General features: G+C 44.3%; 1 protein-coding gene and 1 long non-coding RNA gene across 2 annotated transcripts in view; one reads left to right on the top strand and one right to left on the bottom strand.

Annotated features, from left to right (window-relative positions):
* LOC123392474 overlaps positions 1–21,090 on the bottom strand; it is a 25,902-nt gene extending 4,812 nt beyond the window's left edge. Inside the window, exons 1-3 of the long non-coding RNA XR_006607192.1 lie at positions 20,903–21,090; positions 18,928–19,093; positions 8,310–8,483 (exon numbers count right to left, since the gene is read on the bottom strand). This is a non-coding gene — a long non-coding RNA (uncharacterized LOC123392474). The remainder of the gene's footprint in view (positions 1–8,309; positions 8,484–18,927; positions 19,094–20,902) is intronic.
* ALDOB (aldolase, fructose-bisphosphate B) lies at positions 18,306–27,417 on the top strand. Its single transcript, XM_004747710.3, has 8 exons — positions 18,306–18,421; positions 19,243–19,454; positions 20,470–20,524; positions 21,373–21,533; positions 22,443–22,526; positions 23,384–23,558; positions 23,977–24,176; positions 26,892–27,417. Exons 1-8 carry the CDS (start codon positions 18,310–18,312, stop codon positions 26,985–26,987), a joined length of 1,095 nt encoding a protein of 364 aa, XP_004747767.1. The 5' UTR covers positions 18,306–18,309; the 3' UTR covers positions 26,988–27,417.

Here is a 27,417-nt window from a genome sequence, read left to right as displayed (position 1 = left end):
GCCTTTTTGGGGTGGAATGCGTCTTTTCTCCTTTATTCTTTTTTTTATTTTTTATTTTTTAAGATTTTATTTATTCTCCTTTATTCTTGAAGCACCTGTTCAATTTGTTTTGGAAGTCAGAAAGGATGATGCGTATCTGGATCTTCATCTACATTTATATCCTCCGGCCAGCGCACGGTTTATGTGGTTTCTCCTCCTCTCCTCTCGCAGGGGTGTCGAGATTCGCTCAGGTCAATACTGCCGGCTCGTAGACGGTCAGACGGGCTTCATTCCCAGGCCGAGTCGTTGGGTGGCTCCGCTTTCTGCTGCCCCCCAAAGCGTTGGAGCTCGCTGCCTCCCGCGTCCAACTCCGCAGCCTCTGCCTCCGCCGGGGCCACCGCCTGCTCGTGCGCCCCCTGCAGGTCGTCCGGCCATCTGCGCGCAGGCAACGGGGACGCGCAGAGGGGCCGCGCGCTCCCTGCAGACGGCCTGGACTGTCCCATTCGCTTCCCCTTCCCCGCCGCTGCGCGCCCCCGACTCCGCCTGCCACGGCGATAGCACCCCCGCCCCAGCAAGAGCGCGACCTGCGGGGACGGAGACCCCCACCTCGACCCCCCTCTGGGTGCCACAGGTCCCTGCATGCCGACCCCGCACCCGCCGCCCGGCCCCGCCAGCTCCTCCTGCAGGAGCCCCGCGCTGATGCCTCCCCGCAGCCAGAACTAGAGCTTCAGTGTTCCTTCTTGTTATGTGAAGACAGACAATTTTCTAAGAACAAATACCTCAAACTTAAAAGCAATATCACGCTTAACAAGAGAACCCTAGTAGATTACCATGAAAAAGAATTTAGAAATAAAGAAGTTCACGATTATCACAAAATTTTAGCCTTTGTAAGGGCTAACCAATGGGTAAGAGGCTATTGAAAAGGACTATGGCAATACTTTATTAATCGTACAAGAGATCATTTCTCTTAGAGTAGGATATTCAAGATGGAAGGACATCGAGTGAAAAACAGAACTAGTTATGAATGTCAAAAAGAAGGTAAGTTACTAAAGAGATTTTATATAATGAAAGAAGTAGATTTTCTAATAGCAGTAATACGTTAAAAATACAAAGGAAAAATATCTCACTTAACACAGCAACAACAAAAAAGCTCCTAGCATAAACTTCTCAAGAAATGCATAGAGCCGATTATCACAAGAACTGTGATCATTTAGTGAATTATGAAAATGAAAATGTAAATGGGGTGCCATTTTTATCTTTCTTGGTGCTAAGTTCTAACAACACAGCAATTATTTCCTATAATTTCAATCAGAATGTCAAATTGAAAATTTCACAAAACCCTTTTAAAGTTCACTTGGAAGATTAAAAGATAAGAGGAGCCAAGAAACCTTTGAAGAAGATTGTTGGGGAGATCATCTAGATATTTACATGTATCATAATGTTAAAGTAATTAAAACAATTGAGTACTACAAGGAAAAAGTAAAATGCATTCATAGAAAAAGAGAAAGCATAATATGCATGTGTGTGCTATAGGCGCATATACATGTATGTATTATTTTTTAAAAAGATTTTATTATTTATTTGAGAGAGAGGGAGTGAGCATAAGGAGGAGGGGAGGGAGAGGGATGGAGAAAGGGGGAAACAGACTCTCTGCTGAGCAGGGAGCCCAACTCAGGGCTCAATGCCGGGCTCTATCCCAGACCCCTGGGATCATGACCTGAGCTAAAGGCAGACACTTAACCCACTGAGCTACCCAGGCGCCCCTACATATATGTATTAATCAAGTATATTATGAACAGTATCTCAGAAGAACGCTGAATTGTTTTAGAAATAGTGTTGTGATTATGGTAACAGAACACTTCATCATGGTGGTCCAATATCTTTTGAACACCTTTCTCACTTTGTAAACAAGTCCTGCTTTCCCAGGAGAATCCATAAATCAGGTCTATGACTTAGGTCTACACTCCCCGTTACTCTGCCCCCATGACACCTGATGTGGAGAAGAGCCACATGAGGGGGCATATTCAGGGAGGCTATTCCTCTGGGACATGTGGTGTCACGAGTGTTTTGGGGCAGTCGTGTTAGAGTTGTAGATGTCCCCCTGAGTCCATTTTTAAAAAAGTTCTTTTCGTTAGAACCATCCTGTGGTATGGTCAGATGTGCTGACCATGACTGTCTTGTTCTTGGCTGCGTATTATACCCTACAATCCTAGTTCTTTGGCTCTCACAGAGGTCTGTGAGTTACCAAATACCCTTTAACAAAGCCTTCTCTGCTTAAGCTAGTAATGGACTGAATGTGTCATCACAAAATTCATATTCCTAACCCCTGATGTAATGGTACTAGGAGGTGGGGCCTTTGGGGAGCATTTGGGGAGCCTTCATGGATGAGATTAGTGCCTTTATAAGAAGAGACAGGGGAGAGCTTGTTTCCTTTCTCTCTGCTTGGTCCTGTGAGGATACAATGAGAAGACAGTCATCTGCAAACCAGGAGACATGTCCTCACCACACCCTGGTTCTGCCAGCACCTTGATCTTGGACTTCACAGCCTCCAGAACTGTGAGAATATAAATGTTTGTTGTTTAAGCCACCCAGTCTATGGTATTTGGGTAGAGCAGCCCAAGCTAAGACAAGTTGAGTCTGTTATTTGCACTTAAGAACATGCATGAAGAAGGTTAAGAACAGCATGGCTGGGACATCTGGGTGGCTCAATTGGTTAAATGTCTGCCCTTGGTTCAGGTCATGATCCCAGGGTCCTGGGACTGAGTCCTGGGTAGGGCTCCTGCTCAGTGAGGAGCCTGCTTCTCCCTCTGCCTATGGCTCTCCCTGCTTGTATTCTCTCTCTGACAAATAAATAAATAAAATCATATTTAAAAAAAAAAAAAAAAAGAACATGCATGCCTCACATACTTTACTATTTGGGAAAAATACATTTAAATTCCTGTTTCAAACTATTCATTAAAAATAAAAAACATCTGGATTAATGAATAAAATGTAAGAACACACACACACAAAACCGAACATACACTAAAACACCAAAAAACAAAAACCCAGAGATAAACCAAAAGAGAACTAGCCAGACTAATAACAATGGTATGAGTAGATCAAAAATATGTCTCTGGATGAACTAGCAGACAATGAGAAATGGAAATGTGGTCAGCTAAGTGGTTTCATGACATTAGAAGATACAATTAAACCGACTGTCCAGGAGTTGCACACCTCTTCATAATTCTCAGTCCAGGCAAGAATTTTTGTCTGTGTACTTCATACCGAGCACGCTCTGTGAGGGGATTATTGGACAATGTCCTGAGCGTGAGTAGCGCAGACCAGTTTTTGCTTTTGGCCCGCAGGCAAGTCAGAGCATAGCATACCAAAAGCACATCAGTGTTATTCACCAGAAACAGTTCCAGCAGGAAAGGTGTGGGCCTGGGTAGGCAACGTGTCCATTCTCTGCACCTCTGACGGACTGGACCGACTGCATATTCGTCCAGGGATCCTCTCCTGATGTTTCTTTCAGGCGATCTTCCCAATAATTAAGGGACTTAAGCCCAGGTTTACAGTCCTTTGCTGTAGAACAAAAGTATCTCTCTTTCTACATAATCAAGAGGCATGGGACAGGGCCTTTCAGAGGCCACAGGAGATCTAAGCTACTCCCCTAATTTTCAGCTTCCAGTAAATATGTTAAAAATGAAGAAATGGCAAAACCAGGATTATTTTGGGTGCATACATTTAACATGTTAATGCTCTGAATATACACATCTAACAATAATTTTGTGTATAACTCATTTGGTGATAATGTCGAAACCAAATTTGAGTCCTTTCTTAAATGTGAAGCACAGATCTTCCTATCTTTATGTGTTGGTCCTGGTTAAAGTTAAATGCCCCAAATTTAAATAGTCTGTATGTTAATAGCCAAGTAGTTCCAGCCTTGGCTAGATGCCCTCCTTGGCCAAGATGAAAAACTTCTTTGATACATACCTAATGAAAACAGCCCTGTTGCTGGCTTTATAAGCAATTGTGTAAAAATGTCACACCAGTTGTGGGCTTGACTTTGAAGACCCCCTTTAAAGGAGGTAAACATCTAGGAACAAATAATTTAAAGTTCCGAATTGCGCAGATCTTCCCTTGCCTTTCTTCCAGGCCATGATTAGCTAACAGAGTCACAGTTTGTCCTTGCCATGTCTAGCTCAAGAAAGTGAAATTACATCATCTGGGTACAAAGGAATACTTGTCCTTTGTTCATTCTTCTCTGGTGTTTTCTGGTTCTGTTCCACTCCCACATTCAGAGCAGTAGGGCAAGGGGAAAACAGGCCCACAGGAGGATTGTTCCTCCTCGAAGCCTGGCACCCACCTCCTTCTAAAACACGTACCTGAACTTCTACCTCAGAGCAGGAAAACCTCAACCCTCTTGCTTCTGGTCAGTGGGTCTGCGTTTGGATTCTTCTCTGACCATCTCAGAGAAAGAGATGATCTTCCTTTGAACTCACAAGGGGGCTTGCCTCTCTCGTGGCCCTCACCACACAACCTTGGAATATGCTTACGAGAGAAACCAAAATTGTGATGTAATACCAAATACCCCTGAAGGAAGGTGGGGCAGGTTGGCGAAGCTTCAGGTTTTCTGAGTGGCCTATCAGAGCAGAGCACAGGGCTCTTTCTGACAGCCCAGAACATTGATTTGTTTGGAGATACAAAGGTCTGGAGGTGTGTGGTGGGGTAATGCCTCAGCCTACTGGTTGAGTACAAACAATTCGGACTTCTAAGGACAAACTGAGAGGGAAGAAATGAACAGGGGACATGGCAGAGGAGAGAAGTAGAGCCTCTAATAGTGACTGGACCACCCCACCTGGGTGAGGGGGGCTGTTTCGAAGGACTTTTAGGAACAGGGATGACTAAAGTTCCGTTTTAAATTGTTCTATGGCCATCATGTAATACCCTTCCTCTCCACAGACCATTAGCTATGTCTATGGTTAAATCAATTATACAAGGAGGCCGTTAGAGGTGTCGCGAATGCCAGAGAGCCTACCTAAGCAAGCCAAAATCTAAGCTGGTAAATGCCTCAAGGTTACGAAATGGAAACCGAAGGACAGCCAATCCCTAAGAGCCAACTAGGTTTTAAGCCGTAGCTAATCAGTAATTTCTTTTCTCAGTTTCTGCCTTTTAACTACAAGTCTTTCTTCAACTCTCCTGAAAGGAATGCTTCTAACCACTTGGTGTTATTCAAATAAGTTCTTAGGGTTTTAATATGACTCATTTAAACTTTTAACATTATGAAAGGACTTTCTGCATTGTTCACTTGTTTGTTTTTGCTTTTTTATGGAAATCTAATGAAGGAGTCAAGTTACCCTCTGGGTCACCAAGGTAGGGACAGGACTCGTATCCTTGCTTGGGGCATGACCGGTGTGCTTGACTGATTCAGTGAAATGAGAAGCGCTGAGCCAGAGTAACCTTAACCCCCAGAATCTCCCTCAAAGCTGGGGGAAGGCTTGGGCTTTCTGGAGGTTGTCGAACAGAGGTTTGAGCCAATTCTATCTGGATCTACAAGGGCAAAGAAAGCCAAGCAGAGGTGTGAGTTAACCATAGCTCTTTGCGATCTTGCCTTCTTGCCCTCCTAGACCCAAAAGGGACCTTCACTTTTGCAGAACCACTACTGGCAGCTAACCTTAAAATTCCAGAATGCATGACAGAAAAGATCCCAGGGACAGTGTCTCTGGGAGCTGGAGGAGAGGAGGGAGCACTGGAAAAAAGATTGGCCGGTTTGACCACACACCGCATGGAAAAGAGCTCTAGCAATCATACTTAATGCATATTGACCATGCTCCTTGACCATGACATTCCAGAATATAGTTACTTGTAATAATAAGTGATTGCCTTTTGTCTCCCCACTTTCTAAAGTGGTGGTTTTTACACCCCCCACCCCTACCACTGCCCCACCAGGATCAAAGGTCTTTGTTTTCCCTGGACAACGGGCCCAAAGGAGAGCCTCTGGCAGAAGAGGGCAGGCCCAGGGCAGGAAACAGATTTAAAGAGGGTGAATTCTCCCCTCTCCTGCCTCAGGGGAACCAGCAGTTGCCTAACAGGGTCCGTCTGCCCACAGCCTCCTTCGTGGAGGTGCCAATAATTGGATGTGGACCTCCCTGGGCTCCCTGCCTCAGAGATGACTTGTTCCAGCCTCATAGTTACACCTCTGTGTGGCTGTGCAGTGGGACCCAGCACAGCCGGGAGCCAGCTCTGCCACAGGGAACTGGCCTGCAGAGGTGCAGCTCAGCCATGTTTCCAGAATGGTGGGCACAGGCGTGCTGAGGAAATTGGCTCCTGCCTGCCTGGCGTGGTGGCCATTCCTGCAGCTCCACCTGCTTTTTTAACTCTGGAAGAGTGGCTGCATGGCCAGCTCGCTCTCTGTTTTTCCTTCCTCAGGTTTTTGTTTAAATTCTAGTTAGATAACGTACAGGGTAATATTGTTTTGGGTGTAGAATTTAGTGCTTCAACACTTCTGTACAACAGCTGGTGTCATCACCACAAGTGCCCTCCTTAGTCCCCGTCACCTATGTCGCCCTCCCTGCTGGTGACCATCAATGCATTCTCTGTGGTTGAGAGTCTGTTTCTTGGTTTTCTTCTCTTTTTTCTATGTTTGTTTCTTTTGTTTCTTAAATTCCAAATTCCCCATAAGAGTGAAGTCATATGGTATTTGTCTTTCTCTATACATTATACTCTCTAGCTCCATCCAGGTTGCTGCAAATGGCAAGATTTCATTCATTTTTATGGCCAAGTAATATTCCATTATATAGATATACCACACTTTCATTATCTATTCATCAGTCAATGGACATTTGGACTCTCTCGATAATTTGGCTATTGCTGATAATGCTGCTATAAACATTGGGGTGCATGTATCCCTTTGAATCTGTATTTGTGTATCCTTTGGATAAATGCCTAGTAGAGCAATTGCTGGGTCATAGGGTAGCTCTATTTTTAACTTTTTGATCCTCCCTATTGTTTTCCAGAGTGGCTGCACCAGTTTGCATTTCCACCAACAGTGCAAGAGGGTTCCCCTTTCTCCACACCCACACCAACACCAACACCTATTGTTATTGTGTTGTTAATTTTCGCCATTTTGACAGATGTGGGGTGGTATCTTCTTGTACTTTTGATTTGTATTTCCCTGATGATGAGTGCTTTTGAACATCTTTTCATGTGTCTGTTGACCATCTGTATATCTTCTTTGGAAAACGTCTTCTGCCCATTTTCTAACTGGGTCTTGGGGTTTTTTTGGGTGTTGAGTTTTATAAGTTCTTTAGAGATTTTGGATATTAGCCCTTTATCACAAATGTCACTTACAAATATCTTCTCCCAATCCACAGGCTGCCTCTGGATTTCATTGATTGTTTCCTTCATTGTGCAGAACCTTCTTATTTTGATGAAGTCCCAATAGTTATTTTTGCTTTTGTTCCCCTTGCCTCAGGAGAAGCATCTAGTAAGAAGTTGTTATGGCCAATGTCGAAGAGGTTCCTGCCTGTATTCTCCTCTAGGATTTTAATGGTTTTCTGTCTCACTTTTAAGTCCCTAATACATGGACATCCCTTTATTCATCTCTCCTCCTTCATGCTTCTTTCCACTTTCTACAAATCACATTACCATTTTATCCCATCTCCTCAGACCTGCTTCTACCTCTCTCTTCATCCTTTTCAAAGTATAAGTCACCCTTTCAAACTTTGGATACCCTAATGGGTGAAAAAAAAATCCTTCCTCATCTAAAAATCCCCACTATCTTCTTGTGGGGGGAGTGTTCATTTTCTTGGGTGTGGGTATGCCACTTTTGAGATGAACTCAGGATCCAGCTTAATTTTTCTGCTTATTAAATGAAGAAAGCTTCTGAGGGTGGGAGTGAGGTGTGAGGATTCAGGATAAAGGACACAGGACATGATGAGGTTGGGTGTTGTGACTCTTCTTTGGTAATTGAGAGGCAAAAGGGAATTTGGAGAATGTAGAAGAAGGGGATGATGATGAAGAAGATGATAGCAACTGTTATTTATCTGGTAATTAATCTTTACCAGGCATTATGCAAAACCCTTTTTGTTCATCATCATTAAGCCAATCCTCCAACAATGTTGTAGCTTACATTTGACTATTATCCTTTTGCTGCTGAAGCAACTGAGGCTCAAAGAGCTTAGAGGACTTACCCAAAATAACACAGCAAGGAAGCTCTGAGTCAGAATTTAAGTGCTATATGACTTCAAAGTCCAGATTCTTAATGATGAAAGGATATTGACATGCCACAAAATAATTTATGTCTGGATATTCAGAAAGGCACAAGGTTGAGTTTGAAATTTAATTACCTGGGAGGCTGAATGATCCTGTTCTTCACTTTGTGGGAGAGTAGATGGCACTGAGGTGGTCACTAAGCAATGGACTGGCCCACTATTTGCAGATGCTGGCTGACTGGCTGCCTCTCAGAGTCTGGGCTCTTCATCCAGCTTTCCAGGATCTGGTCAGCTTGGCACTCTTCATTCCTGTGGGACGGAGCAACCCAAAGGGAAGGGGAATATGAGACAGGGAGTTAGAACTACCCATGTTCTTTCATACATACCAGTATTTTGAAGATTTCTTTCCTCCTCCCCCCAAGCTTTATTTCTTTATTTTAGAGAAAGAGATTACGAGTAGGAGCGCAAGCTGGGGGAAGGACAGAGGGAGAGAGACTCCTTCAAGCAGACTCCCTGCTGAGCACAGAGTCTGATGCCTAATGCCAGCTCAATCCCAGAACCCTGAGATCACGACTTGAGCTGAAATCAAGAGTCAGACGCCCAACCAACTGGGTCACCCAGGTGCCCCAGTATTTTGAAGATTTCTAGTTAATAAATAATCTATTTTAACAATACTTCCCAAAACAAAACATTTCACAGTCTAATCTAAGTTTCTTTTACTGTTGTTTAAAATCATTTACTTTTTTTAGGACAACCATGTGTGTTAAAAACATGCAATTTCAGTGGAGAAGACCACAGAATATTGCTGCTAGAAGCAATCCCTCCTTCACTGCAAAGATGATGAGTCCAAGGCCCTAATATGGCTTTAAAATCACAGATTGATATTTAAGTCCTTTCCCCAATACTTACTAATGATGTGACCTTGAGCCAGAGATAGGATCAATTCCTTCCTCCCCAAAACAACGCCTACCCAGCTAAATGATGTATTCTATGTGAAGTGCCCACAAAAAGTCCTGGGAGGAGTAAGTGGTCAACAAATGGTACTGCCTTCCCTTGGGCAATATGTTCCATTGTTCAGCATAGAACTAGGGCCAGAACCTTGTTTTCTGATTCTCGTGTGTGTGTGTGTATACACATGTACACGCATATCACAGGAGCACTGGTAGCGTTTGCTTCCCTGGAGTAGCTCAGTCTAGTCATCCTGTAATTAGGTAGGGCTTTATTGTTTCCAAAGCACTCACTTAGATGCTATCGCTCACTCGGGGACCACACGGAAACGTTATACAGGGGTGGTATTCCTAAGCCCACTTTGCACGTCAGGAATTAGAGGCCAAGAGAACATGGTTTCCTTCAGTCCCCTGGCTATCCTGGGGCAGAACTAGACCACCACCCACATCTTTTGCCTCCCTAGCTCTACCTCTTTCTACTGGTGCGCAATGCCTTCCCATCCTGAAGGCCAGACAGTTCCACCAAAGAGATAAGGAATAGTGAAAAAAATACATGTGGGGGGTCATAAATGACATAAGTGACTGAGAGTCCTGATTAGATAGGGAAGAATTGAACTTTGATATGATTGAGCAAAAGGCAAAGAGAGAACACTGACACGGCAGTAAACAACTCATTCGGAGGGAATCTGGGACAGTGGGGGCTGGTGGTCACGGCTGACCCCAGTGTAACTCTTTCCTGTCAGATAACTACTGGTCACCCTAATACTGAAATTCTGCAGCCCCATCTTTTCTGACTCCATCTCTCCAGCGTCCTAACAGCCCGCATGTTTCCTCAGACAAGACAAACCTTGTTCTTTATCACGTTCAAGCTTTAGCTGTGTCTAGTCTCAAGGGGATGGTATTTCTAAGCCCTAGAATTTAGGTCATTTTACATTCTCACTCTCCTTCTGCACATAGGTCTTCTAGTCTGACGCACTGGATCAGATGGTATGGAGTGCGGCTTAGCCATGTGGCAGTCTGGAATATCTAGACTTTTCTTTCATGTTACTTCATGGAGCCTTCATTGAACCCTCAGTAACAAATCACCACCACCACAACTTGGTACTTTCTTTAATATGCATTCTCTTATTTGGTTTGATTTTATTTGATTCTCACCTCAACTTTCTCTTCCCACTCCTTAGATTAGAAGTGTCTTGACAACAGGCCTGCCTTCCTCGTCGGGTATTCTCTACAAAAGTATCCTCTCTGCGAAATGCCTCTGGAGCTAACCAAATGCCTTATACAGAGAACCTCAATACACACTTTGGGAATCATGCTGAAATAACACTAGCTCCATCCCTGGGACCAAAACAATGACTGCTGCTTTCAGGTTGCTGACACCATTCCCACTCCCACAGCAGATCGCAAGACAGTAAGGAAACATCTGCACCACAGGTTGGAAAAGAGATCGTAAGATGCTTTATTGACCCAATCATGGGTCTTCCTTGCAACATGTAGATGTGGCCCCTTTTTATGAAAGTTCTTCCCCTATAATATTACAAACATTCTATTGAGTGTTGAATATGTTGCATTCGTGGCCCATCATACTCAAATCAGAACTATCTGGGGTGGGGTGGGGTGGGGACTGGAGAATAAACAAGGCAGTTATTGGAGGTAGTGACAGAAATGCTCATGGATGACATCTGATTTTTGCCTGTAGGAGAGTCTGCACTTGGAAACCTTTAAGCCAGAAGTACGCATTCAGATCAGGCAATTTAATAAAAATGTCCTCTGTGCTACACCCCCCACCAGATGTCATTTCATTCCTGCCTCTGAAGCAGTTTTGGGTGGAGGCGTCACCAGCCCATTTTACCAATGGCAACAATGAGGATCGGAGAGGTTGGAGGCTTCACCAGGGTTTCACAGCTCCCAAGTCCCACGCTCTTTCCACATATCATGTCCTATCTCAGTTTTGAGCAATTGACTAAGTTAAGAGACTTAAAAAACAAAACAAAACAACCTTGCCGGCAGTCTGTGTTGCTCAGGCCCTGCTGTCCCTCTGAGCTCCAGGAAGCCTTGCCCTTGCTTTCCTGAACTTTGAGTTTCAGCTGGGCATCCAAGCCTGGAGGTGGCCAAATGCTGATGCCACGGAAGCAGCAGCAGGTGGCACCCATCAGGGGTGAATGTGTCCATGCTCCTCTGCCACGCCTGGCCAGGCTGCTGTCCACGTGAAGTGATGCCCAGCCAGAGCAGGGCCACCCAGGTCTGCCGACGCAAGGCATTCTTCTCTGATGAATGCAGGTTTAATGTCCAAGGTTAAAAACTGCTGGGAGGGGGAGAGGGCGGACATTTATGCTGTCTGCGGTTGCCAAAAGGTAAGGAGCTTTGCTTTAGATCGCTGGCTTGGAGGAAACAGGAGTCCCCATGTAGCTGTCCTGTGATTCTAGGCAAGTTACTACCCTCTCCGAATGAGAGTTTCCCTATCCAGAGAATAGGAGTAAGAAACCTCTCCTTAGAGGAGTGCTGAGACAGCAGATTATGTATAAAAAGAACCAGATGCATCCTAACACCTTAAAAAATAGTTATTACTATCGCTATCATTGTTATAACAAGAATAATTCATGTGGGTGGCTTAAGTTAAATTATTTCTACCCTGCATCTCTTGGCAGGTGGCGTGTTTTAATCACGATTCTGACACTCTAGCCCTGACCCCCACAACAGCTGTCACTAACCCTGCTCTCTGTTCTGTCTTCGCTATCCCCCACTTTCATCCTCCATTCTCCTTTGGCAAAAATCAGATCTGATGAAACTCACATATCCCCAGATCAAGTCATCTTGGTCTGATGAATCAGGCAGCAGGGGCTTGCATGAGCATCAGGTGGAGATTGGGAAACCAGAAAGTGTGCCTTCAGGGGGCACGTGGAGTCAAGAATGCTGATGACCTTTACTTGGCCTGGCCTTTTGCTCTCCTTAGGACAGGCCTTGGCCAAAACTTCCCAACCAAATGAACCTCAGTTTTGTGTTTCAAACATTTCAATTGCCTTTAAGTCTCATGTTCAATGTCTAATGCTCCCCCACTTTTAGAAGCTGTCTGAGCCTAAACTCTATGAAGACAACCTAATTCTCAGCTTCATTTTCCTTCATTCCATTGACAGTTCACTTACTAGAGCGCCACACCCTATACCATTGAGCACTTTGGTTTTTAGGGTTTTTCTCCCCCTTCCATTTTATGAGTTATTTCGAAGGAATCTAGTCCTGAGACTTCTATGCTTTCCTGTCATCATGGTCATTCATTATTTTTAGATTTCCCCAGAACTTTTATTTGCCTCAGGAAGACAATTTTATTTGCTTTCTCTTGAATTAGATAGTAGTTTAGTACTCAGGAAAAAAAAAAAATCTCTGTGAATGAACCCTTACGCAGACAGTGCCATAACGAGGGAAGCTGGTGGTGGCTTACACCAATCACTTTGGGTTGTATTCTAGTTTTTTACAAACGTTAAAGACAAATGCGTAAGGGGTAAGAAAGAATGATAATGGGGTAGTTATAGTGTGTTCTGGTATTAAAAACATCAGGGGGCCCAGCTTGATTTTGGAGGACAAGGAAGGAGCTCATGCCTATTGCGTACAGGCACTCTATAGCCTCATTCAATGCTCTTGTGAAGTTGAGATCCCACTTTATAGAGGAGGATATTTACGGCCCAGAGAAGTTGGAAGGGAGGAAAGGAGAAAAAGAAGACAAAGAAGAAAGAAAAGAAGGAAGGAAGGAAGGCAGGCAAGAAAGAAAGAAAGGAAGAAAGAAAGGGAAAGAAAAGAGAAAAGGAAAGGAAAGGAAAGCAAAGCTTGGCCAAGGTCATTTATTAAGTGCTAGAGCTAAGGTGACATTCTTCCCAGGTTCTGTTGGTGGCTCTAGAGCTCTGTCATTTACTAACTCTGTGACTTAGGGGAATCCCCTAATCCTCTGTGCCTGTTTCCTCACCTGGAAAAAACAAACTGTCTGCATTAAGAACTACAGGGTCTCCCCTATAGCTTTAACATTCCCTGAGTCCAGTGAGTGTGTGAGCGTGATCGGGATTGGGTGTTTATGAGCCAATCAGGCACTGGTTAAACACCTCCCTATCAGGCCAAGGTGGCAAGGGGAGGGTGAAAGTTTAAAAAAAAAAAAAAAAAAGAAGAAGAAGAAGAAGAAGAAAGAAAGAAAAGAAAAAAAAAAAGGCAATCCAAAACCAACAAACAAACTCTGATAGGAGGTCTATAAAAACTGCGTGTTCCCAAAGGTTCGTCCTATTTGGCAGCTGCTGCCTCGTCCACAGCTTCTGATCCCTAAGAGGCCTCTCCTCTCCCAAACTGTAAGTAACAGAACTTCCTTTGTCTGCCTGGACTGCACTAGGGAGTGAGGGTCACTGATGGTCCTACACATGTAGCAGAGAAAGTCTGCTTGCTTTTATTTTCAGGAAAAACTCGGTGGTGGCCAAGATGTGTTGGTGTGCTGAAATGGTTGTTTTACTCCCTAAGCGTAAATAAATGCTCATCCATAGCTTTGCTGACCCTCTGAGCTGAGGCAGAGTGTTTGAGACCGTTGCCGGTGTTACTCGTATAAAGGCTCTTCTGTCTCTGACTTCAACACACTTTCTTGGTTAGGTTCTAATCACTTATCAAGATTCCCCCTCATTCCTTTTCTCCCCGTAACAACTGCTTATTTTGATGATTTATTTACAGACCTGTTGTCCTATGTCATTTTCTTTATTCTCTTCCTACACCCACTAGTGTTGGCACTTAAGTTTTTTGGTCACACAAATGGACTCCTAGTGTGTGTTGCCCTTGCCTGATCCCACTGCTCAGATAAGAAAGTGCGGAACGGGCCTTGAAAGGCCACAGAGCCCCGCAGTCATTGGATTATGAATCGTACAACTTCCACTCATTTAACAGTTCCTGTAACATTTCCTACTTTGGAAATCCTACAGCTTAAGTTTTTTAGAGTCAAAAGCAGGCTGATGTCCTTTGGGACATTTGCTCTACTCTCTGAAAAATAGACATGTTGTGCGGATAGACATGTTGTGCCTTTTAGAATAAACTTCTCTCTAAATAGTTACCTACAGCTCCATTCGCCAGTTTGGACCTGGTCGGGGCTTGAACTCCGGCCACCTTACGTGAAGGTGCCTCTGGGCACCACCCAGGCCTGCGCTAGAGCGCCAGGTGCTAAGTGCAGTATAGCTGTTGTAATCCTAAAAGAAAGGGAGCCACTCAGTTCTCTTTTCTGTGCTACCTCACATGGGCTCAAAGGCACCAGGCTGTCCTAAGGCATCTCCTTGCATTTGTCACTGTGACACTGAGGAGGGTAATGAAGCTGTGGGCATCCTCAGACGTCTGTATATAGAAACCTTGCTCACAGTACCTGCAGATCATTGCTTTCAACGCATAAGCCCCTCATGTCCTCTTGAAAACCCATCCACCTTGCCTGTTGGAGAAGTGAATGGACTCTCTACTTTCTGATATTTCTTCAAGAGTTAAATACTCATATTTTACAAGGCATTCTCCTTTCACAGAACCTCTTGAAGAAAGGCAGAATTAACCGTACTGTAGGTTTCATGTGCTATTTTGCTAAAAAGGATTGGAAAAAGGATTCTGAGTCATAAGCCAGTAGGATGTGGTTTATAATTCTAGAGCATCACAATTTGGAAGGGGCCACCAGACATAGTCTTTCTGAGCCTCAGTTACCCCATCTTCAAAGTTGGCAGGGTTGCTATAGATATCCCTGAGGTCTTTTGCAGCTGTTTTTTCCGTGATTGCTTTCTATTCTCATATTTTCAATACTCACAACCTCTTCCAAGATTTGTGTATGTATCACCTGTTAATGTATAATACATAATGTCATATATAAGCCTATTTGAGAAATCAACATTACAAAAAATTTATAAAGTAAAACGTGAGAGTTGGTCCACCCCATCCCAAGCCCCACAGGGAATCCCAGGGTGGTTATTCTCTGCTTGTATAGATCCACAAATAGTATGTGGTACAGCATTTTTTTAATTAAAAAAGTATGATATTATGCATTACATACTTCTCTGAAATTTGCTTTTTCCCCTTTTATTAAGTAATATGATGTGAACAACTTCCCATCACATTTTAAAATCAAATTGGCTTGAGACCACGGTGAGCAGAGGCTTATAGGAGCATGAAACCATTCTCTGCAGTTACCTACTCCCAGCTGGCCTCCTGTCTCCTGGGGATGAACATTGGTCTGTGACCCTGTTTTATGATTAACAGAGGGGCAACATTTGTGCTGATGTGGTATAGACCTTTAATCCCTCTGTAGAAGTTTAACTTCCCGTAAACAGGATTGGTTCGATTTGACCTTTCTCTGTATTTTTTTCTGGTCGAGTCAGCGCACTGTCTCGATGGAAAAAAATAACTTGGTAGTAAATAGAAACATGGAATTTCAGGTAACTATTTTTTAATAAATTTAAAAAGAGAGAAATGATGACACCCAACATTTTCTTTTCTTTCTTTTAAGATTTTATTTATTTGGCAGAGATAGAGACACAGAGAGAGAGGGAACACAAGCAGGGGGAGTGGGAGAGGGAGAAGCAGACTTCCCACTGAGCAGGGAACCTGATGCAGGGCTTGATCCCAGGACCCTGGGATTATAAACTGAGCTGAAGGCAGATGCTTAATGACTGAGCCACCCAGGCGCCTCAATACCCAACTTTTTCATAATGCATTATAAAACATCTTCATATTTATCATGCAATTGACTCAACAAATATATTTTGAGCAACTACAATGGGTAGGGTGGTCACAGGTCACAGTAGATCCACTCGGCAATGAGACACCCAGAGCAGATATTAGTGCCATTTATTCCACAGTAAACTAAGACTCTGAGAAGTTAACTGACTTGTCCATGGTCTAAGTGAGGAGGAAGCAGAGCTGATCCTTGAACCCAGGTCTGTCTGATCTAGTAGCTAAAAACTGTGTGAATGTGTGAGATGTTTATGAATTAACAAGGTCCATGGTATATGGACGATGAGCCACAGCCCATGGACTTTGGGTACTCTGGGGGTATCCTCAACAAGTATTCTGGGGGTGTTATCAAGAGTCACCCAAAGACGGATACCTTTCACCAGGCTCACTCTTTCCCAGAAGTGGGGGGGGAGTATTACCCCTTATCCCAACTCTATGCCTTATTAGTTAATTGTCCTTGGAAAAATAATTAAACTCTCTCATGTTTTTTCCTTATCTGTTTTGTGGTAGTGGTGGGCGAAGCCCAGCTGCCTTTTGAGGTTATTTTTATGAGTACTGAATTATATAGTACTTGTAAAGCAATTAGCAGAGTACTTGGCATTAATGGTGATTTGCTATCACTGGGCTATGTTTTCCTTTTGTTTCATTAAGGAAACATCTTTATTTCGTATTTGTGAATTCTTTTGTGCAATTACCTAAACTAAGAGAGAAAATTTGCACTTTGGCCTGAAGGTCACCAACTTCAGGTTGTTTTTTTCCACATAAAGATCTAGTGACCAGATTTACAGCAAGTAATCCCAGACTATGATATTGCAAACTCATGTGTAACCAAGGGGAAACATGATCTTCATGTGGCTGGGACAGGAGTGGCCTAGGAAGAATATCTTCTCTAGAGATCATTGGCCACTACTAGCCTGTCCTGTCCTCAGGGACAGCACTGTAGTTCCAGGCTTTTGGGTTAAGATGAGGACTCTTGTTGAAGTGACAATGGCATCCGTGATACTAACAATATTTTTTCAAGAATTAGTTCCATAGCCCCATCCACTTCTTATATCAAGCCTGCCTTGGAGCAATGCAGAAAATGTGAAGAAACTGATTTGCCATCAGGGTCAGGACTGGGTGGGGAGCTCTGCCTCACTATAGCTGAGACTTTGGACAAGTCAGTTAACTTCTTTGAGTCTCAGCTTGCTCATTAATTAATGGAGATACTAGTTGGCCTGGTTACCTCATTGCTGAGTGGATCAAATGAGAACTGAGGTATCCTGGGCTTGCAGGAAGTAGAAAGCAGACATGGGATGTCTACCCTACTGATGAGTGTATGAAGGGGGGGGAGACCAGGGAAAGGAGTAGGTCATAGGACTGGATAGGAAAACACTCAAGATAGTCTTTACTACCATTTTTTTCTTTCATAGTCCAACATATGCAAAATTACTCTTTCTAACATTCAAGATGAGAGCCCTGTGCATTTGCCTTTTTTAAAAAAGATTTTATTTATTTGACAAACAGAGATCACAAGTAGGCAGAGAGGCAGGCAGAGAGAGAGATGGGGAAGCAGGCTCCCTGCTGAGCAGAGAGCCCCATGTGGGGCTCAATCCCAGGACCCTGAGATCATGACCTGAGTCAAAGGCAGAGGCTTTAACCCACTGAACCACCGAGGTGCCCCATGACTTTGCATTTTTAAGATTGGCCCAAAGTAGCAGCCCAACGAGAACAATGATCCCTTTCAGAGGACCACCACTGAGGTGGGTGCTTGGATAGGGGGTCTTCAAACCAGAGTCCTTCCTTGCTAGAGCAGTGAAGCTAAGAATTCCTGGGGCAGGGATCACCATATGACTTTGGCACCTTAGAGTCTGTGGGAGCCTCCAGCCCAGAGGCATTAAGGGAAAATCCCTCTCTACCCAAATGGTGTCATAGTCATAGTCCAGCCTTATACCCCATACCCTCTATGTCCCAAAGCTAAGAGAGGTTAACTGCAAGGTCATCTTCTCTCAAGCTTGCTACCCAGAGAATAACACAGGCTAACAGAACAAAATGGGAGATGACCCTAGAGGCTAAAAGTCTCAGTGTCCTGGCCTCAAGACACCCAGAGCACACAAAGGGACCAGAAATCCACAGAGACATGGTCAAGTATCACAGTGCCATCCATTCATCAGGTGCAAGTGGGTCACGAATGAGCTGGCCCAGTCTCTGGTTCAGTGAACCCAAAGGTCTCCTGGAAGACATTCTCTTTAGGATGACCAGGAAATCTGACAGCCCACCTTCATCCACTATGGCTAATTGCAACCACTTAAGCTAACAGGGGGATGAGCCCAGAACTCAGTTGTTCATCCAGTTATGGAAGTGGGCCAGAAGTGTCAAAGGAGCCTAGAGAGGGTTTGTTTGTACCCCTTCTCTGCCTCGGTCATGAACCTGTCTGAGCTGCCTGCAGTTCTGTTCAGGACACTTCTGCATTCTTTTCCAGACCAGTCACCATGGCCTACCAATTTCCAGCCCTCACCTCAGAACAGAAGAAGGAGCTCTCCGAAATTGCACAGCGCATTGTTGCCCATGGGAAGGGGATCCTGGCTGCAGATGAGTCTGTAGGTGAGTGCAAGTCTCGTCCTACAGCAAGCGTATTCTTATTTCTACAACTTAGCCAAGGCAAGCAACAATTGCACTCTTTTTCCTCTCAGAGGAGTAAAGGTACACAGGAGTGGGAGCAGAAGACCCAGCAAGCATTGACATTTTGAGTCCTGTAGTTCTGGTAGGCAGATTTCTGAAAACCAAGGGAAAAGGCTCAAGGCCTCCATTTCAAGGCCCCTCGCCAGGGATCATTTGAATCTAGACTGTAGAAAAACCAAGAACTCAGAAACCAGATTGAGATCAGATACACAGACCTCTGCTGCTAATGAGAAGTCAGTGTAAGGTTAGCTAGCGAAGGGCAGGGAGGGCAGGGAAATGCCCATATCTAGGATAGGGAAGGGCTCGTGGCCGAAAGAAGCCCAGGATGGCACAAGGGAGAGTTGTGGCAGGCCTGTCTGGCCCACCATAAAATGGTAGAAGCCAGGGAAGTCAAGAGCCCACCTTATCCCTCCTTCTGTTGTACGTACATCTAGTCAGATTGATGGCTGGACCTGGGTCAGGGTGGTGGTGGCTGGAGAGGCCTGAGGGCCTGACATATACACTTGGACCCAATGGTAGTCTTCACCCTGACCTTGACACATCCAGTCTATACGCTTCCTAGCCAGCATCCTGGCAGCAGCCAAGGTCTTTCCCCTGGAATGGAAAAAGGAGACAGGAGTCTTAAAGATCTAGATAAAAAAGAAAGTCTTGCCAACCATCCTGCTGAGGGTCCCTAAAGGGGAGGAGGCTGGCCACAGAGCCCTGGCTGGCTCCTCAAGCTGACTTTGGCCCACCCACCCTAGGCACCATGGGAAACCGCCTGCAGAGGATCAAGGTGGAGAACACAGAGGAGAATCGCCGACAGTTCCGAGAAATCCTTTTCACTGTGGATACCTCCATCAACCAGAGCATCGGGGGTGTGATCCTGTTCCATGAGACCCTCTACCAGAAGGACAGCCAGGGAAAGCTGTTCAGAAACATCCTCAAGGAAAAGGGGATCGTGGTGGGAATCAAGGTGAACACTTCCATTCCCATCTCCCTTCTGCCTCATCCCAGGCAAACTCCCAGCTCAGTCTCTGGGCAGAGGCTATGAACACTCTCATTGTCTAGTTGCCATTCACTCTCTTTTCCTTCATCAGCCTCCCCCTGAGAGCCAGATCCTTTTCTAGATTTTTCTGCTAGTGCTTTCTTCTTTCAACCAAGTTTTCTACAAGGTATTCAATCTCCTGGTGTCTCAATTTTCTCACTTCTAAAAGGGGAATTGTAGTGCCTACCTCATAAGGCTCCTACAAGGACGAAAGGAGTTTTTAAAACAGTTCCGTCGCATAATTATTATTTAGTTCACAATCATTAGTGTGACTAAACTATTTTCAGGTGTAACTCAGTCTTCCGAAACTACATGAACTTCTCAGGAGTGAAAACTAGTATCTGTTGAGTGCTTACAACTCCAAGCGCTCATTTAATCTTCCTTGTAACCTCTGGTGGTCGATTCAGTTCTTATCCTTGTTTAAGAGATGAGGCAATAAAACAGACTTACAAGGCGTTTGCCCACAACAAGGCAAAGCCAGAGTCAGCTTGTCTACCTCTTGGACTCATGACCTCAGCCTCTGCTATGCTGGGAGTTGAGGTTGCATCTTTACTCTTTTGATTTCCTGGAATAATGTTTTGCTCAGTATGTGTCAGTGCTCCCTAAATGTCTTTTGAACAAATAAGCTAAGAGAAGCTGCTCTTTTATGGCCCCTCTGCATTCCAGGTACTGTCCGATTACTTACTCCCCAAGCTCCAGGCCTGTGCTTTCCATCCTTTCCATCTTCCTAGTGTTGACACTCTTGCATTGTTCCTTCTAGGTCCTTGCCTTCTGCTGTGGATTTAATTGTGTCCCCCCGCCCCCACCCCCGTGACTCATACACCTTCCTAATGCAACTCCTTAGCTTGTGAAAGATGAGAACTATTAATACCAGGGGCTCTGCTTTTGTTTTCCTGGGCCCCCTGACACCTGCTAATTACTTGTTAATTATTTATTTTCACAGTTAGACCAGGGAGCTGCTCCCCTTGCAGGAACCAACAAAGAAACCACCATTCAAGGTAAGGCTATCACCTGCTGATATGAATCATGGTAAGAAATGCTAGAAATGCAGGCAAACAAAGAAGTGAGCAAGGGAAAACAAAGCATGAATCTCAGCCTGGTTTTAGAGCCACATACATCTGCTTTTCAACCCTCACTTCTTTATTCAGTAGCTGTGTGACCTTAGTCTAGTCATGTTATGTACATGTTCTGAGTCAGAATAGGATGACAATATCTACTTTGCAGAGTAGTCATGGGGATTAATTAGACAGTGTATATAACATGCTTATCACAGTGCTTTGCACAGAGAAGATATTCTGTACCCGAGAGTATAATTTTTAGAGAAAAATCCAGCAGCAGAAAAGAGGAAAGGTCCCAAGCTTTGGGATTGGACTCACCAGAGTTTGACTTCTGGTTCTGTCATTTACTAATTAGACAATTTTGCAAGGTCCTTCACTGCCCAAGTAGAGAAGTGTGAACCACAGCATTAGATTAGTCAAGCAGAGTTTGAATTCCAGCTCTGTCACTTCTTAGCCATACAAACATGGTAAAGTCATGTAACGCCTTGGAGCCCCTGTTTTCACATCTGTAGAATAAGTGTAACATCAACTATTAGAATCATTATGATAATTAAATGAGATAAGGTATGCAAAATGCCTAGAATTATGCCTGGAACATAGCAAATGTTAAACAAATATTAATTCCCTCTGTTCTTCTCCTTAAGTGCAAAGCCCCAGTTTGGGCTTCGTGTTGGGATTAATGTTTACTTACCCGGATATTTTCAATACTTAAGCTCTGCTAACTGAAAAGTAAGGCAAGGAAGAACTTCACTTTAACAGTGGCCCTATCACTCTTTTCTGACTTGCAGGACTTGATGGCCTCTCTCAGCGCTGTGCTCAGTACAAGAGAGACGGTGCTGACTTTGGGAAATGGCGTGCTGTGCTGAGGATTGACAACCAGTGTCCATCCAGCCTTGCCATCCAGGAAAATGCCAACGCCCTGGCCCGCTATGCCAGCATCTGTCAGCAGGTGCTCTGCCTTCTCCTTGCGCTGAAAAGCAGTCAGAAAGAACTTTCTTCTTTCCAATTTTACTATACCTGTCTTTCCAATGTTACTATAAGTACATGAGCCTTATCTCACCAATATATCCTGCTGCCATTTTCTACCACTTTTGCTATAGCCAAGTGTGGTAGAGAAAGATTTGGTCCCACAAGTCAGCTACGAGCCCATAAGGCCAATGCCATCAATGGCTGCCCTCTGTCAAAGTTCTACCAGCTGGGTCTTAAGAGTGATCCAGCCCCATATGGCCAGGTGATTGCTTACCTATGCTCTATCACATCTAAAACACCATACTTTTAGATCCCTAGCTTGAGAGTGATAGCTCTGATTTAGCCCCAACCCAAAGAATATCTTGGAGGATGGTGACCTGACACTAATTTCCAACACAGTGTCTCTGGGATCCCAGTTAAGTCTGATTTGCTTGTGTGGGTACTATGTTGAGGTTACCTGAGATGTAGGCACCTGGAGAGTCCCAATTAGAACTGTACACAGTGCTTAATTCCTTAATTAACCCACACAAGGGGTATCCTTCTTAGTGATTTAAGTTTAACTGCCCCAAAAGGATGACAGTTGGGTTCTAAGGTAGCTAGAATAGTCTCTAAAAGAATGTGTTTCTATAGAAATTAAGGATTTCGTTATTTTACGTACTCCCAGGAGAACTTTTTCTTCTTATTTTTAAACCTCACAGCTCTTTTTTGGCTAAGCTACAAAATGCTCAGTAGAGATGCCATTAAATTTCTTTGCACTGCCTTTAAGTTAGTGAATAGCATTCCTCTATAAGGGTTTCATTTTATCCCAATTGCAACTGTCAAGTATCTTCTTAAGGAAAGGATCACAGTGAGCAGAGCCACATTTTATCTCCTCTTTTTTCCTTTTTAGAATGGGCTGGTACCCATTGTTGAACCAGAGGTCATTCCTGATGGAGACCATGACTTGGAACACTGCCAGTATGTTACTGAGAAGGTAAAGTCTTGAATAAAAAGGTCCCGATTCCAGTTGAAATATCTTATTTTTAGGTAAGAGCTGTTACTTAACATGTATCAGCTGTTATATTGAAATATTCTTCAGTTGGAATCATTATGTAGCAATGAGAAGGTAAGGGGATACTTATCAAACCTTCTACTCTTTCAGCATGATGGGATTTTCCTATGGAAAAAGCACAGGATTTGCAGTACCGAGACTTGGATTTGATAATCCTTATTCCCAGCTGTGGGGTTGTGGTTATCTTTTGGGATCACTTACATTATATGTAAACAAAGAAATTTAAAAGTAAGATGAGACTCACATGACAAAATGTCATTAGAAGGTACTTTGTTCATATTTGCAATGCAACCTGATTTCATGTTCTCCACTTGCACAAGTAGGTGGACTGAGATGAGGTCTGAAAGTGCTTCCGTCTCTAAAATGTCTGTTTTTATGACTACTCAAGTTTTATGACTACTCAAGTTTCTATGGGGATGGAGAGTAGAGGCCAACTGAGATGTCCCCGGCTAGCTAAATCAAGGCAGGCTCAATTGCCCAAAGGGAGTGATGGGAAGGGAGGAGTGAAGGGGCTCCTGGAAGCAGACCCATGCCATCTGTCCCTGCAGTGAGCACTTAGAGTAGGGGAGGTGGGGCTAGGCCAGTGTGGCTGTGCTCAATGGCTGTGGCTTGCAGGTGCCTGTGTGTTGTCCTGATGAGGACTGGGGGCTGGTTAGGAAACTTTGGCCAAGCCCATAGGAGGATTCCTTTGTCTCTCATCCCTGCAACCTAGAAGTGCTAAGGTCAGGTGACTGTCAGACTGGCTCTGGGTTTCACCTTTTGGTTGTCTTGTCCCTCAGGTCCTGGCTGCTGTCTACAAGGCCCTGAATGACCATCACGTTTACCTGGAGGGCACCTTGCTGAAGCCCAACATGGTGACTGCTGGACACGCCTGCACCAAAAAGTATACTCCGGAACAAGTGGCTATGGCCACGGTCACAGCTCTCCACCGGACCGTTCCTGCAGCTGTTCCCGGTAAGGCTTTCTTTCTTCTCTGACTTGAGGTCTTAGCCCTTATCCCGTGAAGGAGTTCCACCAGCATTGGTGTTGGCCTGGGAGTCTTGTATCCAGGAAACAGACCTCTGTATCTCACAGGTGGCCAGCGCTTCCCTCACACTCCATGACACCACATTGCCTGAGTCTGTCCAAATGCACACAATCCATTGATTTTCTCAATAGTTCACCACACTACTTATTTATTAAAGCCCTTCTCTCCTTAGCTCCTTAGCCCAGCTAACCTTGGCAAAAGCAAACTAGTTTTTCTAACCCAGTTCCATGCAAATTGAGTAGAGAAAGAATGGCGGCATTCCATTTCTTTTAGGCTCTGGCTTGCTTTCTCAAGCTGGGTAGTGAAGCTGGGACTAGTAGAGTGCAATGGCTTCTCTTCTTCTAGGCATCTGTTTCTTGTCTGGTGGCATGAGTGAAGAGGATGCTACACTCAACCTCAATGCTATCAACCTTTGCCCTCTACCAAAGCCTTGGAAACTGAGTTTCTCCTATGGACGGGCCCTGCAGGCCAGTGCACTGGCTGCCTGGGGTGGCAAGGCTGCTAACAAGAAGGCAACCCAGGAGGCTTTCATGAAGCGGGCCGTGGTAAGATACTACCCCCCCCCCCTTTTTTAAGATTTTATTTATTTATTTGCGAGAGAAAGAGAGCACAAGAGCAGGTATGGAGAGGGGCAGTGGGAGAGGGAGAGAGAGGATATCCAGCAGACTCCCTGGCGAGCACAGAATTGAGTGCTAGGCTGGATCCCATGACATGAAATCATGATCTGAGCCAAAATCAGGAGTCAGACACTTAACTGACTGAGCCATCCGGGAGCTCTAAGATGCTACTACTTCTTACCTACTTGATCAAGGGGATAGTAGGAGCCTGGCTTTCTTACCTGGAGAAGCATTGTTTTCTTCAGGCCATGATGGTATCTCAAGATAGTGTCTACTAGATAATTTGAAAAGCTGTCATGAGAGCTCAGTAGAAAGGTAGAGGCTGGGGAGAGTTGTAAATGATCTACACTGGAAGAATGGTTGATGACAGTAGGCAGTAGACAATCTCCACAGAGACACTTGAGAGGGAAGAGAAGCACTTTTCATTTTAGGAAGAAGTAGAAGAAAGCGACTAGAACAAGCAGCAGTAATAAGACAGGATGTGCCAAGGATCCAGGGAACAAATAGAAACAAGTTTCAAGGGGGCCAGTCATAAAACATTGTAGAGAGATTCAGAACAAAGGCTGAGAAAAAAGATGAGATGGGCATGTGGGAACCTACTGATGACCCTCAACACAACAGTTTCCACAGAGAGAGAAGAGGAAAGATGCCCATTCAAGAAGGCTGTCAGGAAAAGGCCCAGAAAGAGAACCAGGAGAAATGAGGACAGAACAGGATTTTATTTAGTCAGTAACCATTCCTTTTTGAATATCACCTCAAGGACTGGGGTGAACAAAGAGACACAGATGCTGCCTTCAGGAAGCTTAGAGTTTAGCCAAACAGGAGATAGCCAGGCATGTTCAAATGTAAAGCAAATGGGTGATGGGCATTGAGGAGGGCACGTGTGGTGAAGAGCACTGGGTGTTATACGCAGCTAACGAGTCGTTGAGCACTACATCAAAAACCAATGATGTAATATATGTTGGCTAATTGAACATAACAAAAAAATAAAGAAATTAAACGTAAAGCAAAAGGAGCCAGAGGAGAGATTAAAGATGAGGACAGTAGGGATAATTGAGAGGACAAGGAGTTAGAAGAAGGATTGTGTGAGACTATTAACTGCAGGTGGCAGCTGATCTCGGAAAGGAGGGAAGAGCAAAGAAGAAAAAAAAGTTGGGTTTGGACTCAGGTCTGAAGAGGTGAAGGGATTTGGCAATTGATTACAGTCAAGGGCATCTGTTGAGGGGGATAAGGGAGTGGAGATTTCCATCTTTACAGCAGGGAAGCCCGGGATAGCTATTGCATTGGTTCACTAGGAGACTCACTAGACAGAATGGCCAAGTATCAGGAAAGGGGCAGCTGAAATGAGAGTGAGTTTGAGATGCATTAACTTAGATCCTGAATTTTCCTAATAGCTTTCTTAATCATGCAGGAAGATCTACAGCAATCTGAAAGGGAAATAGAATAGAAGTGTAAAAGTTCAAGAAGGAGACAGAAGAATTTGAATTTGAATTTGAGCTATCTCCATATTCAGCTTGCTGATGACAGAGGAGGCTGGGCAAGGAGTCAAGTGTAGCCAGAAGTTTGGCAATGAGGCACTAAAGGGAAGGCAGACCCCAGAGAAGCTTAGAAGCCATCTCAGGGGGATAAGAGAGGTGTAAGATATTAGAGGTAGTGTCTTAACTTTGTTGGAATGGAAAGCTGAGTGTGGCTGCGCTGGGTGTGGATGTAGCTGATGAGGGGTGGCTAGATGTGGCTAATATGATGGGAGGGATTGTGAAAGTAAGGTTGGAAGAGTCATCCACACAAAAGAAGGGAAGCTGAGGTCATTTAGGATGGTGGTTCTCAAGCTTGAGTATGTGTCTGAATCACCTGGATGGCATGTGAAAACAGATTCTGGGTCCCAGATGCTGAGTTTCTAATTGAGACGGTTTGGGGTCAAACCAGAGAATTTCCATTTCTAAGAAGTGCTGAGGTCCATGCAACATGCTTTGAAAATCACTGTAGATATAAAAATAAATCCCAGAGAGAGCAAGACAAGAGTAACAGGGACTTGAAGACATGGTACCATTGACTGGCACTCAGCTATTATTACGGTGGGCTTTATAATTCTGAACTCCCCTTTAATTGGAATTTATACAAGGAATCCAAGATAGTATGATTACAACAACAAAAAAATGATATAATCCTGTGGGCAAGTATAGGTGGAAAATGGAAATTTTTTAGAAAAGAATTTTTAAAATTTGCTGTGTTGTACCTCTGGCTGCACCTTGCCCGATCCTTCGGCATGACGTCTGGTCCATTTCCTAACAAACTGCAAGCTTCTCCACTTGAAACATCCATTCCCTTATCACTGTATCAATGAGAAGTTTCTCAATTTCAGTCTCTAATACTGTTGTTGCAATATTGTTGGTACTAAAAAGAAACTTTCTCAGTAACGGACGCAGACTTTAGCTTGGAGAGATCCTCAGAAAACTGGGATAGGAAAGGAGATGATGTATTAGAGAAGGCAAGGGAGGCTATCAGCACCAATATTTAGCAAAACCACTATAAGGAGAGAGAAATCCAGACGCAGGTGGAGCTGGTTTCAAATGAGAGCCGGAGGGTCAAGTACAGGGTTGCTTTTGCTCTAACCCCATGTCCTCTCTCACGCTTGTTTTTTAGGCTAACTGCCAGGCAGCCCAAGGACAGTATGTTCACACAGGCTCTTCTGGCACTGCTTCTACTCAGTCCCTCTTCACAGCCAGCTACACCTACTAGACCCCCATGCCCACCAGCCTGCCTCCAGCTCTTCTAGGTGCCTTGGTGGGAGATCTGAAAGAGAACAACTTTTCTACTGTCCCTGGAAATTAGACAAAATCAGATCGGAACTACTGGAAACACCACGCATGCTAAATTCTTAGACACAATGGGGAAAAAAAAATCAGTTCCTGAAACGTAGGTGTGAATATCAAGGATCTGATGAAATTTCATGCAATTTCCTTGCAACAGCTCCAGCTCCCCAGGCCCCAGGGTATCCACCTAAGAAAAGAACAGACTTGAAAACAGCTCTCCATTTGAATAATGACCACCAGATACAACACCCGAGAAGCTGAGTGTGGAGAAGTGTGTCTTATTTAACAGTCATAGCAGTGATAGGTTATGAAGGAGGCAACTGCAACCGACAAGGAAATAAAATGTTCTAGAAGCC

The sequence above is a fragment of the Mustela putorius genome, unplaced genomic scaffold, assembly GCF_011764305.1.
Source record: "Mustela putorius furo isolate JIRA1106 unplaced genomic scaffold, ASM1176430v1.1 tig00000580_pilon_pilon_pilon, whole genome shotgun sequence".
Taxonomy (NCBI): Eukaryota; Metazoa; Chordata; class Mammalia; order Carnivora; family Mustelidae; genus Mustela; species Mustela putorius.
This window is presented reverse-complemented; position numbering and strand designations above follow the sequence as displayed.